We start from the raw sequence: 26,506 nt of genomic DNA, 5'->3' as shown, positions 1-26,506 counted from the left end.
CTCCACCAGCTCACACCTGCATACGGACACACAAGTATCTCATGTGTGCCCTGGCTTCTCCAGAGGTTTGCCATCTGTAACCAGTTATCCACACAGCAATGATCTCTTCAAAATGGAGAGTTGGTTAGTAAAGCATTATATGAGAGGGGGCGGTATGGGTGCACAGAGACAGAGGACAGGAAAATGGGGAAATGGCAGGAGAATCCACCAAAACTATAGGAAGATGCCAGAAAGGAACCAGTCACACGTGAAACGCATTGTGCCAGTCCTTTGCTTAGTGACCCTGGTCCATTGCTGCGGGTGAAATCCATGTGAGTCCAGTTTGTGAGCAGCATACCTCAGCTCATCCTTGCAGCTCCCTCCGGTCTCACCCTTAGAGCCCACTACAGTGCTTTGTCCTTCACTGAAGTCAAAGCTTTCCTTTCTAGGATGTTGTCGCTTCCTCTACAGGGAAGCTTTTACACAAGTGTAAAGTGTGAAGTACTTGTACAGGACTGCTTAGTTTTCCCAGGTGTTACTGAAGACGCACTCTCAGAAAGTGCCCTCCCTGACTGTCCCGTGTCCCCAAACTTAAAACGTCTGTGGACTACTTGCCTTTATTCTTCTGCGAGCTTCATGAAACTTTGTTTCCCACCCAGAACAGTTTCTGGTGAGCACTTGCTCAACACAGAGCTGTAGAATGAGGGAATGGGCAAATCCACGGGACACTTCCTAACAAAAGATCAGACAACAAACACCAAAATTGGCTTTCCCAGCTCAACACCCAAAAACTTTGGACTTTGGGACCTGATTCCACATAGACAGACAAGAGGGAGGACAGCTGTAATAAAACGGGAGCTGTGAGGATGGCCCAATGATGAAGAGCAATGGCTGCCCTTCCACGGTCATGAGTTCAATTCCCAACAACCACATGGTAACTCACAACCATCTATGCCCTGGGATCTGAGGCCCTAATGCCCTCTTCTAGCATTTAGGTATATGTGCAGACAGAGCAGTATACACAAAATAAATTAAATTGAGAGAGAAAGAGAGGGAGAGAGAGAGAGAGAGGGAAGGAGGGAGAGAAAGCGCGAGAGCGCACATCGGACACAGTGGAGCACACCTGTGATCCCAGCATTTGGGAGGCAAAGGCAGGTGGATCTACAAAGTAAGTCTAGGACAGCCAGGGCTACACGGAGAAACCCTGTCTCAGAAAAGTAAAAATAAAGAAACAAATGAGAAACAAATACACAAACAACAAGAAACCCTAAACTAAAAAAAAAAAAAAAAAAAAAAAAAAAGGTAATGGGCTATCTCAAGACACTAGCCTCTTATCTCAAAGTACAGGAAACATGGCTTATAAGTAGGTTCTTAGTTTTCTCCTACTCACAGCATTGTAGCAATAAATCATTCCTATAGTTTCTATACTTAGGGGCGAAAATTAACCAAGAACCACACCAACTCTACGTTATGACAACAATTATTTATTAAAATAATTATTTAAGTTTGAACTTTATCTCACTTTCACCCTGGCTAAATAATATAACAAGCACGACATATGTGGACTAGAAAGTGGCAAAAACACCACACGACGGCACAGTGAAGGACACGGGATGCTCTCGGATCCGGGATATTGGTACCTTAGATGATTTGTAAAAAAATAACCATAGTTTCTTTTCATGTTCTGTCCTTTTGGTTCAGGATTACAGAACCTGGCCACTACACTGTCCTAAGAGGTAGAACGCGTGCTTTCTACTAGTTGGTCCTTGTCAGCTGCCTTAGTAAGAGTCCCATATCCCATCTGCCTGTGGTGACGGCCAGAACTTTGTGGCCAGAAAGCGAGGCTCCTTGCTAATTACTACTTGAGATCCATGAAGCGGATATCCATTATGAGAAGAAAGTTCTTAGGCAGTGGGCGGGGGGCTGGAGACAGGACAGTAAATACCTGGTGCTCCACGTCCACGCTGGTGACAACGATGAAGCCAGCCACACTTGTCTCAGAAAGGTTCTCCTCTGTGCCCTCGGCGGTGCTGACACTCAGCAGGTGGTGCACCATATCTCTGCCCGGGGTGACAGGCACTAACTTGAGCTGATTGTCTTCCTGAGACATGCCCAGAGGTAAACAGGAGTCTGGGATGGTGGGTGCCCCAACTTTGTAGATTTTCACATCAGAAAATTTGACATTGAAGGCATGGGGATAGAAACAGCCTCGGAATCCATAGAAATACTCACGGATCCGCTCATCCCTACACTCCCGCCGGAAGTCCTTGGAGCGCTCTACCACGCCCCCCGATTTTGGGAGCAACACAGTGCGAACAAAATGTGGCAGGTCTCTTTTCAGTTCGTTGTACAGTCGCTCTTGATCCAGAACCACAACCACATCTACCTCAAAGGCTGAGGCTGCATGCACCAGGGCCTGGTACCCAGAGCTCTTGACCCAGCCACAGGTGTTGATGACGCAGCCACTCACGGAAGCCCTTCTGTTCACCTCACACCTTTGGTTGAACACGTCTGCTAAACGTGATGTAATCTGCAAAAGCATCAAAATGAGAACAGAAGCATTATAAATCTATCTGTATTTTTCTTAATGATTTATTTTAACTTTATGTGCACTGATTGGTGTTTTGCCTGCATTTATTTCTGAGTGAGGGTGTCAGATGCCCTGGAGCTGGAGGTACAGTTAGTTGTGAGCTGCCGTATGGGTGCTGGGTCTTGAACCAAGCCCTCTGGAAGAGCAGCCATTGCTCTCAACAACTGAACAGTGTCTCCAGCCCCTAAATCCATTTAAGTTAGGGTTTAGAGTAATAGGTGCCATCCAAAGACTGTACAGGGGCGGGAATCCAACCACAACCTTGAAATGTTCTTGGCAATTCAGCTACAACCTCAGACCTCGGCTCTCAATTTTTGCTTTTATGAGACAGGGTCTTAGTACAAAACTCTAGCCTAGTTTCAAACTCCTACATTAGCCTTCCAAGTCCTATGACTACAGGGATTAGCTACAATATCCAGTTCAGAACAAAATATTGGCTTTTTGGGACAGGGTTTGTTTGTATAACCGCCCTGGCTGTCCTAGACTTGCTTTGTACAACAGTCTGACTAAAGGGTAGACCACCATTCCCAGCCTCAAAATTAACATTTTTAATGACTGTGGTTTTTGACCCCATAACATGGATTTAATTTTATGTTACTACAGCTTCCTTTTTAATTTTTTTTACTTTTCATTATATGTATCTGTATAAATGTTTGTCACATGAGTACAGGTTCCCATGAAGGCCTGAGACATTAGCTCACCCTGGAGCTGGAGTGACAGGCAGCTGGGACCAGCATGACATGAGTGCTGGGATCCAAATGGACCCTCAAGAGGCCTACTCATTTTGTTTTGTTTTTGAAGACAGGATTTCTCTGTGTAGCCTTGGCTGTCCTGGACTCACTTTGTAGACCAGGCTGGCCATGAACTCATAGAGATCCGCCTGCCTCTGCCTTCCTGAGTGCTGGGGTTAAAAGCATGCGCCACCACTCACAGCTCTTAGTTTTACAAGTCTTTTCTAAAATCACGTGGCAGTAATGGCATATTATATACACACATACATGATAGATAGATATATATTTCCCCACACACACAGGGAAAATTGTAGTTTCCAGTAACAACGTTGCCTCCTTCCCACCCTGATGGAAACTCGTCCCTTCACCCCCTCTTGGCCCCAGCTCGGACCTTATTATAAAGCTTGATGTTGGTGCCAGGAGTGGTGGAGCCGAAGTGATACACAAGAGGGGCCTGGATGGAGAACCCTTCCTCCACGTCTGCCGGCCGCTCGATGTACAGGGCCCCCATGGTACCAGGGATAGACACAGAGCCCTGGCCCACATCCAGCTCCACGTAAGTAGGACGGCGGCCCAAGCGCACTGCATAGTTGAGCAGCAGCCGACACACCGTTGACTTGCCCACGTCAGTAGGGCCCACGACCATCACTCGGGGGCCTCTCTCTTCCTCCTTTTCTGCCTGCCTCCGCATCTGCTCCAAGGCTGTGTGAGTGTTGAGGTAAAGCAGCATAGGGGTGTCCTTAGAGACATAAGCCACCTCCGTCCGGCCACTCAACTGTAGAGAACAGCCATGCCAAGTGAAAACAGCCACCTTGGCACCAGCATCAAAGGTGAATTTCTTGTTTCTGGTCAGCTCTGTGCCAAAGATCTCCGCCATGCCAGCCAACAACTCCAGCTGAACTGACTGAGATGCCTCCACCTCAAATCGAAGCTCTGTCTCTCGCTCTAGTTCAAATTTAGTCGTTGGTTTATCATCGTTGGAGTCCTCGCTCATCTTTTCGGTATAGCTGCTACACCTAGAACCCAAATTAAACATTAGATCAAACCATCACATCAGGCCACCATCCAAAACCTCCCAATAGTGTCATCCCTTTATCTTTTCCTGCAGTTATTTTATTTATTTATTTATTTATTTTTTGATTTTTTTGAGACTAGGTTTCTCTTGAAATCCTGGCGGTCCTGGACTCCCTCTGTAGATCAGGCTGACCTGGAACACAAAGGGATTCGCCTGCCTCTGCCTTGAGTACTGGGATTAAAGGTGTGAGACACCACTGCATGGCTCTCCTGCACAGTTCTTATTGCCTCCAGACTCAGGGTTTACAGCCTGTCTCCTCGAGACTAGAAGATAAAGGTATTTTTAGAATAGTAGTGCAACTCAGTAGAAAACACTGAGTGTAACTGGGTGTGGTGGTGCACGCTAATCCCAGCACTCGGGAGGTAGAGGCAGGTAGATTGCTGAGTTCAAGGCCAGCCTGGTCAACAAAGCGAGTCCAGGACAGCCAAGGCTACACAGAGAGACCCTACCTCGAAAAACCAAAAAGAAAGAGAAAACACTGAGTGAGCAAGTCACTAGGACATAAAGAGAACACTCCTTACAAATGTAACTAACAAGAGACTTTATCTGCATGATCTTCCCTCTATCTTTACATCAGAAAAGAAAGTAACGGGCCAGGCGGTGGTGGCGCACGCCTTTAATCCCAGCACTTGGGAGGCATAGGCAGGTGGATCTTTGCGAGTTCAAGGCCAGCCCGGTCTACAAAGAGAGTCCAGGACAGTCAGGGCTACACAGAGAAACCCTGTCTCGAAAAACGAAAACAGGAAAGAAGCCTCTGAATAGTATGCAAAGAATAGGCTACCTGGTTCGGACTCAGAAAACAGTCGCATGCCCATCTCTGGGACTACTAGTAACTACTATAGTCCAATTACTTAAAACCTGAACCAACCCCTCAGCGGTCAATTGGTGGTAACAGCGCCGTTCAGGGAATAGCAGCGACCAGCGTAGGAAAAACAAAACACTATAATTTAGAAACTACGGAAGAAATGTACATTAGTATTTTTGATTCTGAACCGCACGTCTAGGTCCAGTATTTGTCGCAGTTGGCTCCGACACCGAAATCTTCTCCCGCCTAGCAGAGGTGAATTGGGGCTCTCCAGCCTTACCTGTACAGCCACAGGCCCTAAACCAGCGTTGCAGAAGCCTCAAGACAGGACCTCAGTCCAACCGCGCACAACACTCACCTAAATACCAGCCGAAAAGCAAAGGCGGTTCCGCTCTTGCGCGGTGGGAGGAGGCGCGGTCGCGCGTTGCCTATTGGGACTTGTAGTTTGTGAGTAAGTGAGCGCGCGCCGCCGCTTGGCCCTCTGGGAGTTGTAGTTCAAGGATTGTGCCGTGACGCGCTGAAGTGGGCGGGGGCAGCGTCGTCACTTTGTGCGGGAAGACCGCAGGAGGCGACGGTGGAGAGGAGACGTTGCCTGTTCGCCCACGCTCGGGAGACGGTTACATGGTCTCTCCCTATCTGCTGTCCAGGAAAGCGAAGGATGCTCAGAAAGGGAGAGGCCTCACTGTCTCGGTCATCTGCTCGCCTAGACCACAAACCAGAAAGTGGGGAAGTTAGCGAAACGCAGTTTAAGGAGGAGACCCAGGCAGAGGGAAAGGGCAGAAAGCAGGCAGCCTCCGAGGCTATGTAGAACTGACACACAGAAGAAAACAAGTATAATTTGTTTTCTTCTTTCTTTTCTTTTTCTTTTTTCAGATCGTAATTACTGTAGCCCAGTACTGTAGCTCAGACTCGGGGGTGATATTCTTGCCTTGGGCCTCCTGAACGCTGTAATTGACTTGAGCCACCAACCAAGCTGAATTTTTCCCTCTTTAGTAAATGTAGAAAAAAAGATGTCCAGTAATTTCTTCCATTTCTTTTAAGAGTCATTATCGAACAACTTCTGCCGGAGTCTGAGCTGTTTCTCTACATCTGACAGTTATACAAAAGCAATCATGTACCCAACTACTAACCTGTTCTACCGTGTCTAGAATCCACTTTTCATAAGTATGGCCTTTGGAATCTTGTGTTACTAACCCATGGCTTGACTTTGGATAAATCACAGGCTTCCTTTCCCTGAGATATCTCTTGTCTATAAAGTGGGAATAATCACAATATTTGACCTCTTAAGGCTGTTTTGAAGATTAGATGGAATATATGTGCTAAGCGCAGTGCCTACAGTATAGAAAGTACCTGATGTTACCCTTAAGTTTTTATTATGGGCTGCGGAGACTCCTTACCTATTTTTATATTGCTTTACGTTTTTCTAAATTCCTTCAGGTGTCTGTGTCACAACCCCCTACAAACCCAGGTAGGTATAACCCCCAATTTCATTTGGGGAGGAAACTAAGACAATCAGAGGCACTTGCCCAAGCATTCAGCTATTAGTAGAGTGAGTCTTCTTTTGTGTTGTTGGGTTGTTCTTTTGTTTTGTTTTGTGACAGTCTCACTGTCCTGGAACTTACTACTTAGACTAGACTAGCCTCTAACAGAGATCCACTTGTCTCTGCCTCTGGAGTGCCGGGTTCTAAGGCATGCACCATGAGGCTTAATAGTAGGCTTTTCGACGGTTAATTTCTTTTGTCGACTTGGTTGGTTTAGTATGCATCTTGGACACCATTGTGGCATAACAGTCGGTATGTCTGTGAAAGGATTTCAGAAAAATGTAACCGAAGAGGCAATGTGGGCAGCACCAGTCCACGGGCTGAGGTTCTGGGCTGAATAAGAAGAAAAGAAAGCCGGGCTTGGTGACACACGCCTCTAATCCCAGCACTCGGGAGGCAGAGGCAGAGGCAGGCGGATCACTGTGAGTTCGAGGCCAGCCTGGTCTACAAAGCAAGTCCAGGACAGCCAAAGCTACACAGAGAGACCCTGTTTCAAAAAGCTAAAAACAAACAAACATATTTCTGAGTATGATGTTTTGCCTGTGTGTAAATATACGGACGGACCCCCCTCGTACTTGGTGACTCTGTTGACTCCCCCAGAAATGGGGTGATGGGTGTTTGTGAGCAGCCGCGCAGGTGCTGGGAATCAAACCCCGCACGTCAAGAGTAACAAGTCCCCTTAACCTACGAGCTATCTCTCCAGCCACCCCACCCAACTCATACTGGTTTTCCTGTTTGTTTTGTTTTTTAATTCGTCCCTGTTTTCCTTCAGCTTTTCCAGAGAGGGCTTCTCTGTGTACCTCTGGCTTTCCTGGAACTCACTTCATATACAAGCTGGCCTCAAACTCACAGATCCGTCTGCCCCTGCCTCCCAAGTGCTGGGTGTAAAGGTGTGAGCCAAGACTGCCTGGCAAGGTGCATGCCTTTAATCCCAGCACTTGGGAGACAGAGGCAAGTGGATTGCTGTGAGTTCAAGGCCAGCCTGGCCAGGACAGCCAAGGCTACACAGAGAAACCATGTCTCAAAAAACCAAAAAAAAAAAAAGACTTCCCGGCATATTTTATTTTTATATGCATAAGCGTTTTGCCTTCATGTGTGTGTGTGCTTCACATGCATGCCTGATGCCTTCCTAGATCAGAAGAAGAGGTCAGATCTCCCGGAACTAGAGCTACCGGTAATTGTGAGACATAGTTGCTCTTAACTGCCTAGCCACCTTTCCAGCACCAGTCCAGTTCGTGTTTAAAGCAGGTGAATCCTTTCTTCATCCTAGAACTTCATCCTAGACTGAGAGCCTAGGGCAGCTTTCTGGTCTACCTTTCTCTTGCTGGCCCTACCTAGCCCTGAGTTTTCAGGCAGGGAAGTTGTTAGCTGGCACAGTTTTCAGGCAGGGAAGTTGTTAGCTGGCACAGTCTTCAGGCAGGGAAGTTGTTAGCTGGCACAGTTTTCTTTGGGACGTGCTATAGTTATTCACTATGCGGCATTAACTTTTCTTTTCTTTCTTACCTTTTGGTTTGTTTGTTTTTCTAGACAGGGTTTCTCTGTAGCCTTGGCTGTCCTGGACTCGCTTTGTGGACCAGGTTAGTCTCGAACTCCCAACGATCCGCCTGCCTCTGCCTCCCGAGTGCTGGGATTAAAGGCATGCACCACCATCTGGCTCATCCTTTCTCTCTGGTTCTTCACCTCCATTCTCTTCCTTAAGTGAGTGCCTCCCAGTTACCTGGAGGTCGCCTTTACTTAGATGTCACGTAACCATCACAGGCTGAGTTAAGGAAGAGTCCTCTTCTCCCTTTGAGATTACTCTCCACTTTGCTTCTTAAAGACCAAAAAAAAAAAAAAAAGAGAGAGAGACAGCATATAAGCCATCTATGCTTGCCTACTCCCTCGTCATTTCCAGTCTCACAGACAACTCCTGCCCTCTCCACCCCTCTGCCAAACCATTCTGCCATTTGTCCTAGTCCCTCCTCTCTCCAGTGAAAATTTTTTTTGTTTTTGTGTGTGTTTTGTTTGTTTGTTTGTTTGTGTTTGTTTTTCAAGACCAGGTGTCTTTGCCTGTCCTGGACTCGCTTTGTAGACCAGGCTGGCCTTGAACTCACAATGATCCACCTGCCTCTGCTTCCCAAGTGCTGGGATTAAAGGTGTGCGCCACCATGCCCGGCTGAAATCTTTGATCATTTTGTTGCTAAGTTTATTTAAATTTATAAATATCCTTTTTGCTTCCAGCTTTAAATCCACACCCTACGGACCTTTCCTTCCCCCCCCCCCCTCAAGACTAGATCCTCAAATTCATCTTCCTTTTCTATTTCCTTTCTTTTCCTTTGGTTTATCACGCTGTGTGATAATGGTGGTATGGGGTGGCAGAGTACCACAATGCACGTGGAGAGGCCAGAGACAGCTTTTTTTGAAATGATTGTCCTCCCATCTTTACACAGATTCTGTCTGGGGAATTGTACTCAGGTTTTCAGTCAGGCTTTTGCAGCAAGTGCATTGACCTGATGGGCCATTTCTACAACTTTAATGTTTCCTTTTTTTTTTTTTTTTTTTTAATCTCTTACCCAATAAACTTATCCCCTCAGAGCCTTGAACTGGTCCTCACATCTCTACCTCTACAGTGCTGGAATTACAGCTTGTCTGTTTTGAAACACAGTCTCACACTGTAGCCCAGGCTGGCCTGAAACTCCCTATGTACTCCAGGCTGGCCTCTTCCTCAGAGCGATCCCCTCATTGATGCTTCTTGAGTGCTGGCAAGCACCATGCCAGATTTCTTTTCTTTCTTTCGCCAGCTCTTCTCATTTTCGGGCCTCTAGTACTAACCCTCGTGATAAGCACATTGTGTTTTCAGAATTTACCTAAACTCCAGACTTGATCCTGACGGAATACTCGGAAGTCCCCTTTTCTTCCTACCCAACTAGCACTAACCCTGAGTACTGTTTTTCCCTGCCGCAACCTTCACCCCTCACATGTGAGAAGAGAAATGGACGGGAAACAACCCTCCGGAAGTCTGTGTCTCGCATTTTTCGCTTTCTGAATGTGAGCTTATGATATAGAAGAGGGATTTTGTCTTGTGGGTGCCGGTGTTCCGGTTCCACATAGTCTAGCGACAGACAGCACTGCGCTCCACCGTAAGTGTTTAGGGTCAGATGAGTTTCAACCAGAAGCTGTTTTTTAAAAAAACAGCAAGGGAGCAGGAAGGTGGTGGCGCAAGCCTTTAATCCCAGCATCTGTAAGGCACAGGCAGGCAGGCGGATCTCTGTGAGTTCAAGGACAGCCAGACAGCCAAGGCTACACAGAGAAATCTTTGTCTCAGAAAGAAAAAAAAAAGTAGCAAGGGAAAGTGTAATCCCTCCATAAGACAAAAATTTGCCATCGTGTCTCTTGAAATATCAAAAATTTAATAGAAAATACTCTCTGAGCTTAAGGGTTATAAATTGAGAATGTGGTTTTTGTTCATATTGGTTCAGTGTTTCTTTTTATTTATTCCTTATCTTGCCATGAAGCACTGGCTGGCCTGGAACCTGCAGCCCTTCCCGCCTCGCCTCATTGCCCCATGAAGAGAACGCTATTCTGAAATAACACTAACTCATAAGAATTTAAATGATGGCTTAAAAGGGGGGGGGGGAACAAAAGAGAATTACATTACTCTTTACTTAGTGCCTATTGTGTCTTAGGCAATGCACATGCTATCTCACGCAGTCTCTTCTCCATGAGGTAAATATTATTAGCTTTGCCCGGCAGAAGAGGAACTGTATGGCGCAGACGGATTAGTCACTTGCCCGTGGCTCTTAGTGAATAATTGGCAGAGCTGAGATTTCGACTCAGGTGTCTTTGAGATCAAAAGCCAGACAATTGGCCCTTGTCTGAACGCGCAAGCAAACTACTATTTTGCAAGTCTCCTCAGCATGCAGGGCTTTGCACTGGATGCTGCATTCTTGGGATGCAGAGAGAAGTTTCCCTGAGGATCTGCCTCTGAAAGTTTACAGCTCAGTCAAGAACCTCATGTCACACAGATGTCTCCGTTGGCAGCACAGACAACTTGGAGGTAGTCAAGAAGAGGAGGTTCCTGGGCGCATTTGACCTATGGCTTCCTTGGGGTCATTAAACAGACTTTAAAGCTTCCAAGTACAGTGCGGACTCCGTGACAATTAAGATAGCATTTTTTATCCTGCATCAGAGCTGATGTCAGAGTTGAGGTGGAAGAATGTATCATGGTGAGTGTGCATGTGCTTCCTGGCTCTCTGTATCCACCTCTCACTTCCCCAGCCCTGCCATCCTCACTCCATGCCTGCCCTTCCCTCAGGTTCTGTTTCCTCGGTCATACAGCCTTGCTCCCTAACAACCTATTTCTCCTTTTGCCTACCACCGGCATCGACACCCCTAAGCCAGCCGTCCCTCTGCCCCCCACTCCCTAACATCACTCCTCTAGCCGGGTCCCCTGATGCCTGCCCCCTCCCTCCCTCTCCACCCGCCTCCTGTGTCTCCCAGCCCTGCTCTGACGTGGGAGGTGAGGGGGGTGGGGGTTTGGATGACTCACAGTGTTATGATGCAGTTCCACAACACACAGCCACATTTACCCACAGACCGAGGTACCGAATAAGAGGCCACCTCTGGCCCCCAGCAGCTGTCCAGCCTGCAGTCCCAGCCCTCAGCCCCCCCCCCAGCTCCCCTCCCCCAATCCATCCCCTTCCAAACTGAAGGAGCCGAGAGAGAAGAGAGAAGAGTGAGCTGAGAGATTGAGAGGGATAGACGGAGATCTCTGGAGCAGACCTCAAGGTGAGGGGGTAGCCCTTCTCCGAATCAATTTTTCCCCTTTGCAAATTTCCTCTTCCTGCTGCGTGTTGCTTTCTTCCCCTTGCAAAAGCATTATTCATGCACCCTTTGTCCTCCCTTCCCCCTCCCTGCTGCCTCCGCTCCTCTCTCTCGGCTCCTCCATCCTTCCCCAATCTCTGACGATTCTCTAGCACTTATTTCCCGGCAACTTTGGCTGCAGCACCAGACATGACTGTTTATTGCTTTTGCTGCTGGTGTGGACCCCCAAAGCCCGCCCTGGGAGCTGGCTGCTCTGCTAATTATTCGGACCATACCATAGTGAAAATGCTGGTCCAGGGAGAGGCAAAACCTCAAAGCAATTGGATACATATTGTGAGCACAAGTCCCCCTCCTCTTTTTTTTTTTTTTTTATTCCCTGAGAGGCACTGAATTCGCACCTGGTTCCAGTCTCTGCCTCACCGCTGCTGCAGTCTGTTGTCAGTCTTGTCAGTTGCAAGTCCTTCTGCTCCCCACCCCCCTCCCACGGTCCAACCCCATCTCAGCATCAGGGAATCATCGTCCTCTTCCCACCACTCACCTTTGTTTTTGTTTTGTTTTTCTGCCCACCCCCCCCCCCGAGTCATTTGCCTGATTTGCTTCACCCCATGACGAGAGGTGGTAGAGATGGGAGAAGAAATGACGCTAAGTGTCCTTTGAACGGTTTTTTTGGGGGCCTTCTGTGCAGCTTCTCCTCTGCTGGCCAGAGAAGCAGGGGACAGGGAGGGAGGTGTGACAGTGATGGAAGGGCGGGGCTGGGGAAGAAGCTGAAGAAAGCGGGAGAGGGCAAACCTGTCCTCTTCTAGTCTCTTGAAGTAGGTGTCTCAAGGTGGCACCTCCAGGGGAACTGGAAGGCAAAGTTGAAGGCAGATCAAGGGAGTGCTGCTGAATTGTAGCGAGGAAGGCCAGCATACAATGTCACCCTGAATTCAGCCCAAGGTGTCTTCCTGGGACTCAGCCAAGGGTAGAGGACCAGATACTGAAGATGGTCTCACTCAAGGGAATTCATGGGAAGACTGCATGGCAGCCTTTGGAGAGGACAGAAGAACAGCCTGTTTACCCTGGCACCTGGAGCCGCACTGCCTCCTCTGCTTGGTGGTCTAGCATCACTAGAGTTCCTAGCGGGCATCTCTGAAGGAGACCCAAGCTACCCCACCCACACCCGCAGGCTACCCCACCAGAGAGGTGGTGGCGGCCCATAACCCGCTTATCAGAGCTAACAGAAGACACCCACCTCCTTATCCTCTGCCTGCAGTACCCTCAGCCACTTGGGGCCCGGAGTGTGAGCAGATACCAGCCAGCGTCTCAAGATCCTTAATCAGATCTTGGCAATTACTTCATTTGTTGCTGCCCTGTCACTGGTGTTTGCTTTGCCTCCCAGGAGAACAAACATCTTCTGCCCTGTGCCCCAAAGCCCAGCTTTTAAAAATAAGGAGTCCCTTACCCTGTTTTTTTCCTGTTAAAGTTGCCCCCCCCCACCGCCACTACACAGCCTAGCACAGCCCAGGTGCCTGGCTTCTGAGGTGCTATTCGTTTTCCACGGGTCCAGCTGTCAGACTTGCTGGAGGAAAGATAATTTTTCTCCTAGGGCTAGGTGCCTGTCTTTAACTCAGAGCTAAGGCAACAGTAAGTAAATAGTGATGAGACTGGAGGACTGGAAGCTAGGAAGGCAGCAACGGCTCCCTCTAGCCTGGGATCTCTGAAGCCAGGGGTACAGGACTGAGAACCAGACACGTGTAAGGTCTCAGCTACTGAAGCAGTTAGCAAGTCCTGTGGAGTTCCAGGGTTCAGGACTCAACCCCAGCAGAGAGCTGAAGCAGGGTACCCATCTACCTGTTCTTCCTTCCTTCCCAAAATGTGGGCCAACCTATTGCAAATGGAGGTCGTGAGACGGCGAGGGGGGGGGGGAGCCAAATAAATAAATAAATAGTGAAAATAAAAACACCTCCTGGAAGACCCGATTTTTTTTAAGGGTTCTGAGCTCGTGTTAGGGTGCAGTTCCTCACAGAACTGGACACAGGGGGGGAGGGGCCTCTGCAGGTGATGCTGCTCCCACGGCAGTGTCTGTGCCAGCAGGCTGCTCTCAGTGGAAAATGCTGGAGACTGCTGTCTCTGGAGAGAGAAAGGTACCAACTCCCTGGCTATGGCACAAGACGCCTGGAGCTGCTGCCAGAACAGAATGGGACTCTAGGGGACAGAGTGCAACGGGAGGCCGAGGGCCGGTGGCGATGGGGACGGTTGAGGGGACAGGTGAGCGGAGCCCCAGCTCTAGCCACTCCGGAGCGGCTCCTCATGAAGTCACTCCTTCCCCTGACGCACCTTCTTCTTTCGCCAGGTGACTTCCATTTCTATCTGGTTCTCGTCTGGGGGGGCCCTGGCCGGGCAGCCCCCCCACACTTCTACTCTCCTGAAACACGGCTCTAGCCAATCTGCTCCGCTGCTTTACCTGCGACCGTCTCTGTGGGGGCTGCACCGCACCAGCCCCTCCAGCCCGCCAGGGCATCGCCCTCCAGCCCGTCATGCCCAGCTGTGACCCCGGCCCGGCCCCCGCCTGCCTACCCACCAAGACGTTCCGCAGCTACCTGCCGCGCTGCCACCGCACTTACAGTTGCGTCCATTGCCGAGCGCACTTAGCCAAACACGATGAGCTTATTTCCAAGGTAACGCCGAAGCGAGGGCCTGCCACTCCCCCAGTCTTTTACTCCAGGCTTGCAATGGGAGCACCTGAAGTCTCCAGCCACTCCCAGCTGGGATTTGGGCAGTGGAGCCGAGGAATACCCAGTGGTCACTGTCTGTCCTGTTTCCACAGTCCTTCCAAGGAAGCCATGGCCGGGCCTACCTGTTTAACTCCGTGTGAGTGTACCTCTTTCTTTGTGTGTATGTGCTAGTCTTCCAACAGCCTTTCCTCATTGCAAAATGGGGCTGAGCCTTCCAAAGGACCTGGCACTTCTGGGTCTGCCGTCCCCTTTGCAAAGGGGTTCAGAAAAGCAGTCTAGTTTTGTGGGGTGAAAGAAGGCCCAAGCACTGATCCCAAAGGGGTGGCCTGCTGATGGCAGAGGCTTCTGGTTTTCCCCAGGTAGAAATCCTTTTGGGTTGGTTGGGGGACTGGACTGACAGAACAACCCTACTGTGTGCTGGGTCCTTGTTTCCTGAGACAGGGTCAACGTGGGTTGTGGGCCAGCTGAACAGCGCCTCCTGCTCACTGGACTCCACTCGGTAGCTGACATTTTCTGTGAAAGCTGCAAGACCACACTGGGCTGGAAATATGTAAGTCTCCATGCCCCGCCCCCCAAACCCACTGTCCCAGAGGGAGCTTGGAATTGGGTTGGACCAGGTCGGGTAGAGCAGCCTGGAGGGGGGGCATTCTTTCCCATGGTCACTACTCTACCCCCCCCCCCCCCCCCCCCAGGAACAAGCTTTTGAGACCAGCCAGAAATACAAAGAAGGGAAATACATCATTGAGATGTCACACATGGTGAAAGACAACGGCTGGGACTGAGGGGCTCAGCGGGCTGTGACCCTCCTCCGCATGCCCCGCCCTCCTGACATCAGCCCCCTGGCCCTGCCAAGCAGTCCGCACCAGCATGAGTACTGCCCACCCCTGGGGAAACCTGGCTCCAAGTGACCACCACCTCCCTTCCCCCCATCACAGCAGTACCGGGTCCCTTTGAAACAGGAGCCTGGGATACCCCAGGGGTGGCTAAGGCTCAGGAGTGGGTAGCAGTCAGGGGAATACAGACAGAGCCGGGTGGTGGGAGGAGATAATTGTGGCACTGAAAATGGAGTGATGGCAGGGTGTGAACTCAGGCAGACAGGACTACGAATTACCAAATTTTGATAGGCCTTTTTTTTTTTAAATGAACAGGACACACAATGGTGGTGGGGCTAGACCACAGAAAAGCAAAGGCTTAGGATGGAGTGAAATTTAGGTCTCAGATATCAGGGCCCCAGAGTCTGAGGGTAGTTTATCCACCCACTTCTTGGTAAAGGACTGCGGATGGGACCAGAAGAAAAAAAAACACAAACCCTAGACCCTGGGAAATCAGTTACAGGGGTTTCCATTTCACTCCACTGTTTACCTTGGCACTAAAGAGGCACTTTCAAGTATCTAATCTTTGCCATTGAGGGGTGGGGAAAGCTGCTCCAAGAACAGCCTCCCACCCCCAGCTGGCTGTTGCCAGAGAGAGCAGGCTTTATGGGCATTCCCCAAGGCTCAGCCACTGCTCCCGGGACCCAGTCCCCTGGAGGAGGTGGATCATCAGCGCTGCGGGACCAGTCTTTCCTGTGACTGCCACCAGCGAATGAAACTTTTGTATGATACATAAAGCGTTTGGGTTTATTTTTAATAAAAAGGGGAAAAGCAACTGTGAGGTGCTGTTCTGGCTTTCCTTCCTTAGGTAGGGACCTTGTACTGTCCCCTGCATGCACACCAGCAAGCCTCTCCCCTCCCCCCATTTAAACCAGTAGAAGCCAGCAGTTGCTTTGTGTGTGGCAAGACCCTCCACCTATTTCACAGGCCATAAGCATCCACATGAACCAGGGTTTTGATGAGCTTGCTCAAGGGGAGGAGCTAATGTTTTCAGTCTCCTGGACCTCTTCCCAGTGAGGATACTTTTTACCCACATACAGGGTGAGCAGCTAGTGCAAACTTATGCTTTATGTTAAAAAAAAATCAACTCATGGATATTCTTGAGGCTAAAATGAAAACCTATGGCAGTTGCTCTAAAGTGGGAAATAGCTCAAAACTAAAACCTATAGCACCAACACAAATGTGACAATAACAAACACCAACACAAGTGTGGTAGTGACAAACATGGGGTGCTCTAACTTGAAATCTGTTTGGAGGGGAAGACTATATTTGTGGTAAAGTAATATTATAAATTACATTCTTACTACTAGACCAGCTCATGGGCATTGCAAATATGTATAGGTAGGTACCACTTGCCAGGCAATGTGCTCAGCTCCAGAGGTGCAGAGTGAGCAAGCCAGCCATGGCTTGACTTCTTGGAGCTCTCAGTCTGGTGGACAGAAAGAAGCAATCAATCCCCATTAGATAATAAAGGCTCTAATACCGACTAGTTTCCTGGCTTTAAGATGTCACGGCAAAGAGATGACGATAGAAAGACGGGCAAGACTAGGGAGAAATCCAGTGTGATGTGACACACGCTGGGCTAATTTGAAGAAATTGTGCTTTTCTGTGGCTGGAATAGAAGACGAGACATAAGAGATTAAAAGGGGGAGAAACAGGAAGTGCTGTAAACCTTCGAGGATGGTGATTTCATCTCAAGGACACTGGGGAAGCATGGACAAAATTACTGTTAATCCGAAACATTCTTATGTAGCCTAGGCTGGCCTTCTAGCCTGCGATATGACGTAGAACTAGTAATCCTTGTGCCGACTCCTTCCAAGAGCTGAGGTTACAGGCATGCTCTACCATTATCTGGCTTTTTTGTGGTGTTGGGGTTCAAGTTCAGGGCTCCCTGCATGCTATGCAAGCACTCCGTTGACCGACCAACACCTCCGCCCCAAAACTTAAAAAACAAAAAAGTAGAATAACATTGCTAAATGGCTGTTTTGTGACAAGCCATGAAACTTTTTTTCCCCCGGGGTGGGGGGGGATATGCCATCTTCTCACTATGTAGCTCTGGCTTGCCTGGAACTTCCTATATAGTTTGTTAGTCTTATCGGCCTCCTTAGTGCTGGGATTAAAGGTGTGCATGCACCACTATGCCTAGGGAGGTTCAGATAACTTTTAATAGATTGAAGAAATGGATTTAGAGCTATCTGTACCATCCCAAATGCTGTTAACACCAGAATGGGGGAGAATGTGGTCAGACACAAGCCAGAAACATCTTAGTGCCGGAGCCACGGAAGCAGTGTCTGACCCACTGTTCAGCTGCACTCCTAACCAACAGCTCCTTTCCCTAAGCCCTAGTAGGAACCCAATTTCATCTCTTAGCCCCACTTCCTACACCAGGAGCAAGCTCCAACCTTGCTTGAGGAGAGCCCTGTGAAAGGCAGAGAAGTCAAAGGCAGGGCTGTGGGGAGGGGAGAGAAGACTCCGGGCCTGTCCGAATCTTGGGTGACCAAGAACCATCAGTACCAAGTGATGTTGTTCAGGAGGGGGCCACGCTGAAAACCGTGGGCGGAGACACCTCCTTCTCACACATCAAGAGGCAGAGTGGAGCGATGGAGGGTTCCTGAAGTCTCTTTGCCGAGGCAACCGTCCTTTTCTGCTCTCCCTGTTTCCTTTCCTGTGCACCTCCTTATTCCCAGGTCTTCTCCCACACTTCAAACTGCCCATCAACAGCTTCATCTGAAACTTCAGACTTTGATTTATACTTTTTTATTTTTGTTTCTTCTCCAACACAGGGTCTCTCTGTGTAGCCTTGGCTGCCCCAGACTCACTCTGTAGGCCAGGCTGGCCTTGAACTCAACAGTGATCCACCCGCCTCTGCCTCCCAATCAGACCTTCATTTAAGGAGCTGCCCCTGGGTTTGTCCTTAAAAACTGAAGAGTCCATATGCCCTCACATAACCAGCAGGTGGCATCAAAGCCACTCACCCCCTCAGTTCAATCTCTCCCTCGGGACAGGTCCTGTAAGGGCTTAGGGCAGAGAATTACAACTTGCGAGCTCTGCAGCCTTAGCCAAACAGCCTTTTCATCAAATGGCTGCATAAACCCACATTCCCACCAAGGTAGCTGACAGATGCCCAGATGGGAGAAGAGAAAAGTGATGCTGAGGAGGCCGCCGGCACTGGGTAGCACTACAAGGCCGATGCCCTTTTAACATTGCACTGCTTGTTACAGGTGCAGACAGTAGCACAATGTGAAAAGAGCTCCGGCCAGCAGCAATGGCGTGCCGGCCCTGCCTCCTCACCCTCGCTCCCAGCAAAGACCCCTCTCCCCCTGAGGAGTGGTGGTGCAGGACCAAATGAGGCAGCCTCAGGGGCTCCCAGCATGTGACACTTATTCCTTAAAGAAGTCCAGGGGATAACAGCGTTCAGGTTGCGTGTCTGCCTGCAGCCTTTCAGAGAGAAGTTTGCTACCTACCCGGGGGCACAGAACCTTGTACTTGCTCATCTCCAGTCTAAAGCTAACTTGTTCATTTTTTGTAAAGAAGCCTTGGAGGTCTCGGGGTGACGGTCTCAGGCTGTGGACCTCCAGGGCCAGAGTAGTGGAAAACAGTTAGTTACAGGTGCTGAGGCAGGAGAGAGAAGCTCTGGCGATCTGGGGGGTGCAAGCCACTTTGTTTCCTTTTCTGATGTCGACAAAGTAATCTACGGATGTGGTACTAAGCAAAATGGCCAGTGATTTGGGGCTTGAATTAAGGAGAAGTGTTCACTGATAGCGAGGTTAAAAGCCATGTTTCCTGTCCACCCCCCACCCGGAGTTTAGTTGTGAAGTCTTCACACTAATTCCTGTGACCCTAGTCCATCATTCTTATTTTCAGGACAAAGGAGACTGATGAAAAACTCAAAGCCAGGTGCACCTGGAACCCAAAGGCTCAGAGTTTTGCAGTGCTCTAGAGCCACTGACTAGAAGCTCCCTACAGCTCTGACCAAAGGGACAAGGGGCCGGGAAGTGGAGATTCATTCAGACTATGGGGGTAGCCTGAGGGAGACCTCCACCCCCACTGGCAACAAGCAGGAAAAATGGAGAACTTAATTCTACTTGGGGAGCTCTTCCCCTGGGCTTCCCCCTCCAGCCTCCTCCCACCCCCGTCAGGAAGCAGGAGAGTAGTCTTTCCCGCCTTCCCAGGCAGAGTTTGTTCTTGTAATCTGCAAACACTGGGCCCTACCCCACAGTTTGCACAGTTCAAATGGACGGAAACCAAGGCCCAGCTTGGGTCAGTCGCCAGGCCTCTCTGTTCTTGGGAGTTGGGCAAGCCAGTTGGAAACAGGACCAGGCCAACATGGGGCAGAGGGACAAAGACAAGACTACCCAGTAAGCTTCACGGTAGCCAAGGGAGATTCTTCATCAAGTAGTCCCTCAGATCCTTCCTTAGGGAGTGAAGGGAAAAGCAGTCCCTCTGGGCTCCCAGGCCCAAGTCATTCCTGAGAGGGGGAGACCAGCAATTCAACAACCAGGACCCCTCCCCCACCTTGGGCCTAGGAGCCATCCCCCAGCTCCTTCCAGAAGCGAGTGTAGAAACAGAGGAGGAAATGGGGGAGGGGAGGCCCTGGCTCAAGTTCTCTTCACTCCCCCTCCTCATTGGCCACCATCTTCCGGCCTCTGCCCGCCAGAGCAGCAGGAATGGGGCCCAGCCTGTGGAAAGGAGAGAAAGGGCAGGTGGGGGGGTTAGCTGGAGCAGCAGGGGCAAGGGGCTGGCTCCAACTGTCTCCTCCTGCAATCCCCCCACCTCCTCCCGCAACCATGGCGACGGGAGGAGAGCAGGAGGGTCCTGAAAGCCCCGTTCTGTGAATGGGATGAGAGGGGCAGCTGGGAAGTGTGGGGTGAGGGGCGCTCTCCCTCGACACCCAACTGTGCCCTCGCCACACCTCGAGGCTGGACCACACGCGCTCGCACGCTCACGCACAAACTCTCAGCCATACTTGCTGCACAACTCACCCCTCAGTCGACACTCAACCCAACTGGAGGGGCGGAGGCACGGCTCCCCCACGTCCTGGCAACCCCACCAGCTTCACACGCCTGCAGTAAGTGGGGCTCACCTCCCAAGTTCTGGAGGTGACGAATTCCCTGCGATGCTCTAGCTGCTCTCGGAACACACCCTCCAAGTCCCCTGCGTCCCCACACCCTCCCAAGCCCAGGGACAGGCAGAGGGCTCAGCCTTACCTCCCCCCCATTCCCACCACGCCCCCCCCCAGATGGAAAATGACAGCGAGGCCACCTCAGAAAGACACTCTTGGTGCTCCCCAGATAGTATTTCTAAAGGAAAAATAGAGAAGATGCCTTCGGGTGGAGAATGGGGGTGGGGTGGGGGGTAAGAGCAGGAGAGAAAAAGGCCGGAGCACCCCCTCCCCTCGCCGAGAGAAGAAAACCGAAAAGCGCAGAGCTCCGGATACCTACACATCGTTCTTCACAGGTTCCTCTGCCCGCCACCTCCTTCTTCCCGGGCTCCTTCTCTGCTTTTCCCTCCCTTTTGGCTCCCCTTCCTGGCCTCGCTCCCCTTCTCACGCTCTCTCGTACCCCGCCAGTCTCTCTCTCTCTCTCTCTCTCTCTCTCTCTCTCTCTCTCTCTCTCTCTTCCCCCCCCCCCCGGCTGAACTCGAGTCCCCGCCGGCCTCCCCTCCACTGGCCGGCCAGGACCGAGGCTCCGGGATGGGCTGGCTTGCGGCGTTCCGGTCGTCCACAATCTGGCTCTTGCCCCGCGCCCCCTTTCTCCTTCCACACTCCCTGCCGTCCATCTTGAATACTTGGGATTCTTGAATGGAGTGAACAGGATCCGCTCCCCCAGGCTCTCATTGGCTGTGTGTTAACCCTTTTGAAACGAGATCCTCCCTCCCATTGGCTGCCAGGCTCCCCTCTTCTCCCCCAACCCCCATCCTCTCCGCCTCTCGACAGCCCTCGAGGTCAGGGCGCTCCCGGGCGCCCCCTCCCCTGGCCTCCCGCCTCCTGTTCCATATTCCTAGCCCATTCCAGAATGCCCCTCTCCCAGCTCTTCTCCACCCCACCCCACCCCCGACAAACACACACACACACACACACACACACACACACACACACACACACACACACACACACACACACACACGATTGTAGGTGAAGGCAAATGCAATTCCCGCCAAATGTAACTCGCTGCTGGGCTGGCAGAAGCCCTGTTCCCAGATGCCCCTGGTGCTGGACTTGGGAGACCTCTGAAAGATGCAGCGGATCTATTTCCTGCCTATTCCTCAACACCCTCCAGCCCCCCGCCCCCCGGCCCCTGACCAGAAGCATTTCTCTAGCCAGGAATTTTTCTCCGCGTTTTAGCCTCACCCAAAGCAGTGCAGGAGGAGCCTCCTGAATATAATGCGACCCCTGGGCTGGGCAGGAAGCTGGCAACTTCAGAAAGAAGAGGTAGTGGTTGTTCAGAAGAGCTTAACCCAAGTGCCTCAGGGCAAGCCTGACCCGATCAAGAATGCACAGCATCTGAAGGCCTGTTCAATCCACTGCCACCCTTGTCCAGGCTGACATGCTCGCACCTGTTAGGGTCTTTGAGCTGGGGGATCCTAGAATCTCTCGGGAGGGAGGAGAGAATGGGGGAGGGGGTGTATCAGGAAGTGGGATTACTTGGATTTAGACCCATATCTGCCTGTAACAAGCGTGCAGCGGTCATGTTACTTCCCTGGGCCTCAATCTCCTCAGTTACTGAAAAGTGGTGCAGAACAGAGCTGTCGTGTGGAATGTGCGGGGTAAAAACGGAAGTGGCTCTTTAAGTGTGTCGTGCAAGATGGTAGCCACCAGAAACATAAAGCCGTCGAGCACTTGAAATCTGGCTAAGGTAGACAGAGGAATTTTAGAGTGGAAGCTTTCAAATTTCGTTTAAGCGGTCTGGTGGTGGTGCACACCTTTAAATCCCAGCGCTCCGGAGTGTGAGGCAGGTGGATCTCTGTGAGTTCGAGGACAGCCAGAGCAGTTACACAGAGAAACCTTGTCTTGGAAAACAAACAACAGCAAAACAAAAAATAAATTTAGTTTAGTATCACTTTAATAATTAAAAAAAAAAAAACATTTATGTATACAATGTTCTGCCTGCTTGTACCCCTGCAGGCCAGAAGAGAGCATCAGATCACATTATAGATGGTTGTGAGCCACCATGTGGTTGCTGGGAATTGAACTCAGGACCCTTGGAAGAACTGCCAGTGCTCTTAACCTCTGAGCCATCTCTGCAGTCTTAGTTGCTACTTTGTTTGAAAGTATAGTGTGTATCTAGAATCTTTGTCCTGATGAATAGCAGAATATTCTTAGATGTGTGTTTCTTTGGTGTGTGTGTGTGTGTGCACGCACGCGCTGTTTTGGGAAGGGTTTTGAGACAAGGTCTTTACTATGTGGTCCAAATCCACCTCAAAACTTTCATCAGTCCACTCAGCTTTCCAAACGCTGTGGTTAACACCCACCATGCACCACCACACCTTGGTGTGTGTTTGTTCTTGTTGTTGCTGGGTTGTTCTTTTTTTTCCCCTCCTAGTAAAGAAATTCCTTTATCTTTTCACAAGTTGTGCAGCTTTCCAGGCTCACATCACGCGTCACCAAGGTGATGTGGAAAGGAAAGGAAATTCAAGATCCTTGTCCAGATCTTGGTCTGTAGATACCAGTCTTTCTTCTCTTCTTCTTCCTCCTCCTCTTCCTCTCCCCCTTTCTTCTTTTTCTTCTTTTATTGTTGTTTAATATGCAATGTATTTGGGAGATGGGGCATGCCACTTGACTCAGGGCAGAGGCAGCATGGATGTCTGTTTGTGAGTTTATTTGCACCAATAAAACCCGTACATCTCTTACTGTGCGTACATACACATCATAAGTTCACTTAATATGTACGTTTTAACCAAAGCCATATGGGAGCTGATGTAAAAGTTAAGCACAGTGACTGATATTTAAGGATGGTTAGTTGTGGGAAGATCCAATAGGTCCCTTTAACCAGCGTATGAAATCCTTGAGTTCCAATGTAGGGAGAGTTATAAGAAAAACAGGCAGAAGCTGAGCGAGGTGGTGCATACCTGTAATCCCAGCCCTTGAAAGGCTGAGGCAGGAGATTTGCCAACAGTTTGAGACCAACCTGGGCTATATAGTAAGGCCATTGAAGGAGGGGGAGAAGAGGGAAGGAAGGAGGAAGGAAAGAAGGAAGGAAACAGCTCAGCACCGGTGTCCTGAATCAATGCTAGTGAATGATCTCACGGTACTGCCTACCATGAGAAGAAGCTGAGGGAATGAAAGAATTATGGGATGTAATCATTCTTGGGCTGATTCAAAAATACAGCTGGCTGGATGTTGTGGAGAAGTGGGGGTATAGGGTGTCCAGTGTTCACATAGCTAAAAGCTCAGACCATACATACAGGACTCTAACACTGCCCAGAGGGCCCTGGTAAAGAGGAGGGCAGCTCCAGTCTGCACTTAAGAGAATATTTGTTCAATGCCTCTAGCAGGTTCTGCCAGGATAATATGCTGTGTGTCAGGAGAAGTCAAAGAGATACCTAGGACATGTCTTCACCATCCCTTTACACCCAGCCCAGGGGAGCTTGCTAGGGAAGACTTGGGAAGGAACTCAGAAGGGTTACCTGAGCTGGGCAGTGGTGGCGCATGCCTTTACTCCCAGCACTCAGGAGGCAGAGGCAGGCGGATCGCTGTGAGTTTGAGGCCAGCCTGCAAGTCCTTTGTTCAACAACGCTACTTCCTGCGGACAGAGCGGACGCTTGTTCCCCGTTCGAGCCCTGATTCTCTTGGCTCTACGTTCCCAGTGCCCAGGTATGATATGCATGAAGCATTTCCTCTTCTAGTCACAACCTTCCAAAGCCCTGCTTGACCCCATCTCTTCCTAGGAAAGAGAACAGAACAGCTAGACATGGTCCTCCTTTTTATGGGCTTATAAATGGCAACACTCACCCAGGAGCTCTTTGGCTCCTAGCCACCATACACCGTCTTCACCATCTTCTCCCCTATGGGAGTTTCAGAGAGGGCTTCTCAAAACAAACAAACAAACCAACCTCTAAGTGTGAGACAATAATACTATGTGTACCTGTCCTTTGCCTTCTGGAAGAACAACAGTGTTGAGATGAGAGTCACCTAACTGCTTAAATATCAGTGGAAAGAACCTGTTTGCTGCCAGGCGTGGTGGCACACGTCTTTAATCCCAGCACTCCAGAGACTGAGGCAGGCGGATCATTGTGAGTTCGAGGCCAGCCTGGTCTACAAAGTGAGTCCAGGACAGCCAAGGCCACACAGAGAGACCCTGTCTCAGAAAAACAAAAACAAACAAACAAACAAACAAAAGAACCTGTTTGCTGTTATAAGCATGGCTCTGGACTCCCTGAAGCAGGCTTGTGAGCGAGAGCCTCTTCTGTTTCCCCTCCTCCCTCAATAGGTGCCTTTTCATCTTCAGCGGCTTGTTTCTCTCCCGCGCTTTCATGTCTAGCAACTGACTATATGGAATGCTTTGGCTGGCCTCAAAGCGTTGCTGGCTAATAGTTGCGCAGAGCAGAGAAGTACACAGCAGGCACATCAAAAGGAACAGGTTCAAACAGACGCAAGAACCTTCGTCCTGAGGTACACTCTGTTCTCTGAGGGCTTCGTGTCATCCTTGCTTCAGTAACCACCTTAGTGACGCTATCTCCAACCGCTTTCCTCAAGTTAGAGGAAGGGCCAGCAAGGTCCCATTCACAGACCCTCGCCTGCATCTGCCTGTCACTGTGCCCAAGAAGTTCACACGGGCACAGTTGTGCTCAGGAATTTCTGTAAGCCCATGGCTCCCTTCTACAGCCAAGTTGAGTGATTGCCGCAGCTGGCAAGAGCCTAGCACTTTACATTAAAAAGCTTGCCAAACACCTAGCTTGTGGGAAGTTATAGACTTTGTTTTAGGAAAATGCACTAGAATGTAAGACGGGTAACCGAGAAAGACCTGGAAAAGATGTCGTGCCTGTCATCCCAGCACTCAAGAAGCTGAGGCTGGAGGACTGTTTGCCATGACTTTTGAGGCCAGCCTGGGCTACATAGTGAGTTCGAGGCCAGCCTGAGCTACATCATAGTAAGACCCTGTCTCAAACAACAACAACAACAAAATGAAAGAGAATGAGAAAAGGGAAAAGAATGGAAGAAGGGCAAAGGAAAAAGAGGAAAGGAACTTAATAAAAGTAGGAGACCAAAATGCCTAAGAGTGACAGTGTAAACCAGGTCTGATGGCACACGCCTTTAATCTCAGCACTTGGAAGGCAGAGGCAGGAGGATCTCTGGGAGTTCAAGGCCAGCTTGGTCTACAAAGCTAGTCCAGGAATGCCAGGGCTACACTGAGAGACCCTGTCTCGGAAAAAACAACAACAACAAAAGAAAGAAAGAAAGAAAAAAAAAAAAAGACAGTGTAAGGACATAACCCTGACTTTCCATCTCAGTCAGTCTCCATAGACTATATTCAGATCTTCTCTTAGTCTGTCCCAAAATATTCTGCTATCGTCTCCTCTCTCTCTCTCTCTCTCCCTCCTTTTGTGCACTGTTCATTTTTTTATTTCAAAGTAATGTACAATAATTGTATACAGTATGACCGCCAATCACATGTTTGCAGTGTATAAATGATCATCAGGGTAATTAATAGGAACACGTCTTTTTTCTCTAGTTTGTCATGAACTATACAAGTTGCTTTGACCCAGAACCCCTTGCTGTACTGTACAGCACTAGGGCCTCTTCCTCCAGGTGAGTGTCTCAGTGTCCTTTATCCATCTACCCTCTATTAGTCTACAATGTACCCACCCACCCACTATCTCTATCCATTGCCATTCTACGCCCTTCTACTTTGAGACCAAATTGTTCAGCATCCACGTAAGAATGTTGTGTGCCCTCAGAGAATATCCAGCGTCTGCTTCAATATGTCTGACATGATTTCTCTACCTACCCAGTTTTAATTTTTTAGCAATTATGTGCTAGGTAGGTAGGTAGGTAGGTAAGCACCCAGGAGTGTGTGTGAGAGACCAGAGGAGACCAGATACCCTACAGCTGGAGTTACAGCAGATGGAAGCTACCAGGTGTGCGTGCTGGAAACTGAACACAAGCCCTCTGCAAGAGCAGGGCTCACTTTTAAGCACTGAGCCCTCCCTCCAGCTCTACTCACTCATTAAAATGATTATACTTGAGTCAGGAACAGTGGTGCACACCTCTAATCTCAGCACTCAGGAGGCAGAGGCAGGCAGATCAATGTGAGGTTCGAGGCCAGCCTGGTCTACAAAGTGACTCCAGGCCAGCCAAGACTACACAGAGAAACCCTGTCTCAAAACAACAACAACAACAACAACAACAAAAAACAGTGCCGGGCGTGGTGGTGCACGCCTTTAATCCCAGCACTCGG

General features: G+C 49.8%; 3 protein-coding genes across 3 annotated transcripts in view; 2 read left to right on the top strand and 1 right to left on the bottom strand.

Annotated features, from left to right (window-relative positions):
- Positions 1-1,708: 1,708 nt before the first annotated feature.
- On the bottom strand, positions 1,709-4,359 carry Clp1 (cleavage factor polyribonucleotide kinase subunit 1). Its single transcript, XM_051166439.1, has 2 exons — positions 3,692-4,359; positions 1,709-2,509 (listed from the first exon to the last, which is right to left on the bottom strand). Exons 1-2 carry the CDS (start codon positions 4,334-4,336, stop codon positions 1,838-1,840), a joined length of 1,317 nt encoding a protein of 438 aa, XP_051022396.1. The 5' UTR covers positions 4,337-4,359; the 3' UTR covers positions 1,709-1,837.
- A 6,832-nt stretch (positions 4,360-11,191) lies between these two features.
- On the top strand, positions 11,192-15,546 carry Ypel4 (yippee like 4). Its single transcript, XM_051166443.1, has 5 exons — positions 11,192-11,488; positions 13,857-14,181; positions 14,331-14,374; positions 14,680-14,788; positions 14,931-15,546. The coding sequence occupies exons 2-5, from the start codon at positions 14,041-14,043 to the stop codon at positions 15,018-15,020; spliced, it is 384 nt and encodes a 127-aa protein (XP_051022400.1). The 5' UTR covers positions 11,192-11,488; positions 13,857-14,040; the 3' UTR covers positions 15,021-15,546.
- Timm10 (translocase of inner mitochondrial membrane 10) overlaps positions 11,686-26,506 on the top strand; it is a 98,153-nt gene continuing 83,332 nt past the window's right edge. The window contains exon 1 of the mRNA XM_051166447.1: positions 11,686-11,697. The gene's annotated coding sequence lies outside the window, so the exon portion shown is untranslated. The remainder of the gene's footprint in view (positions 11,698-26,506) is intronic.

This window comes from Acomys russatus, chromosome 24 (assembly GCF_903995435.1).
Source record: "Acomys russatus chromosome 24, mAcoRus1.1, whole genome shotgun sequence".
NCBI classification, from domain to species: Eukaryota; Metazoa; Chordata; class Mammalia; order Rodentia; family Muridae; genus Acomys; species Acomys russatus.
Note: the sequence above shows the minus strand (reverse complement) of the source record. Positions and strands in the feature narration are given on the sequence as shown.

What these genes read in the sequence shown, in the direction of transcription:
- Ypel4 (XM_051166443.1), top strand. Translation starts at nt 14,041, where the DNA reads ATGCCCAGCTGTGACCCCGGCCCGGCCCCCGCCTGCCTACCCACCAAG. An exon ending in ACGATGAGCTTATTTCCAAG is followed by an intron (nt 14,182 to 14,330) that starts GTAACGCCGAAG and finishes CTGTTTCCACAG; the next exon opens with TCCTTCCAAGGAAGCCATGG. An exon ending in GCCTACCTGTTTAACTCCGT is followed by an intron (nt 14,375 to 14,679) that starts GTGAGTGTACCT and finishes TTCCTGAGACAG; the next exon opens with GGTCAACGTGGGTTGTGGGC.
- Clp1 (XM_051166439.1), bottom strand. Translation starts at nt 4,336, where the DNA reads ATGTTTAATTTGGGTTCTAGGTGTAGCAGCTATACCGAAAAGATGAGC. An exon ending in ACATCAAGCTTTATAATAAG is followed by an intron (nt 2,510 to 3,691) that starts GTCCGAGCTGGG and finishes ATGCTTTTGCAG; the next exon opens with ATTACATCACGTTTAGCAGA.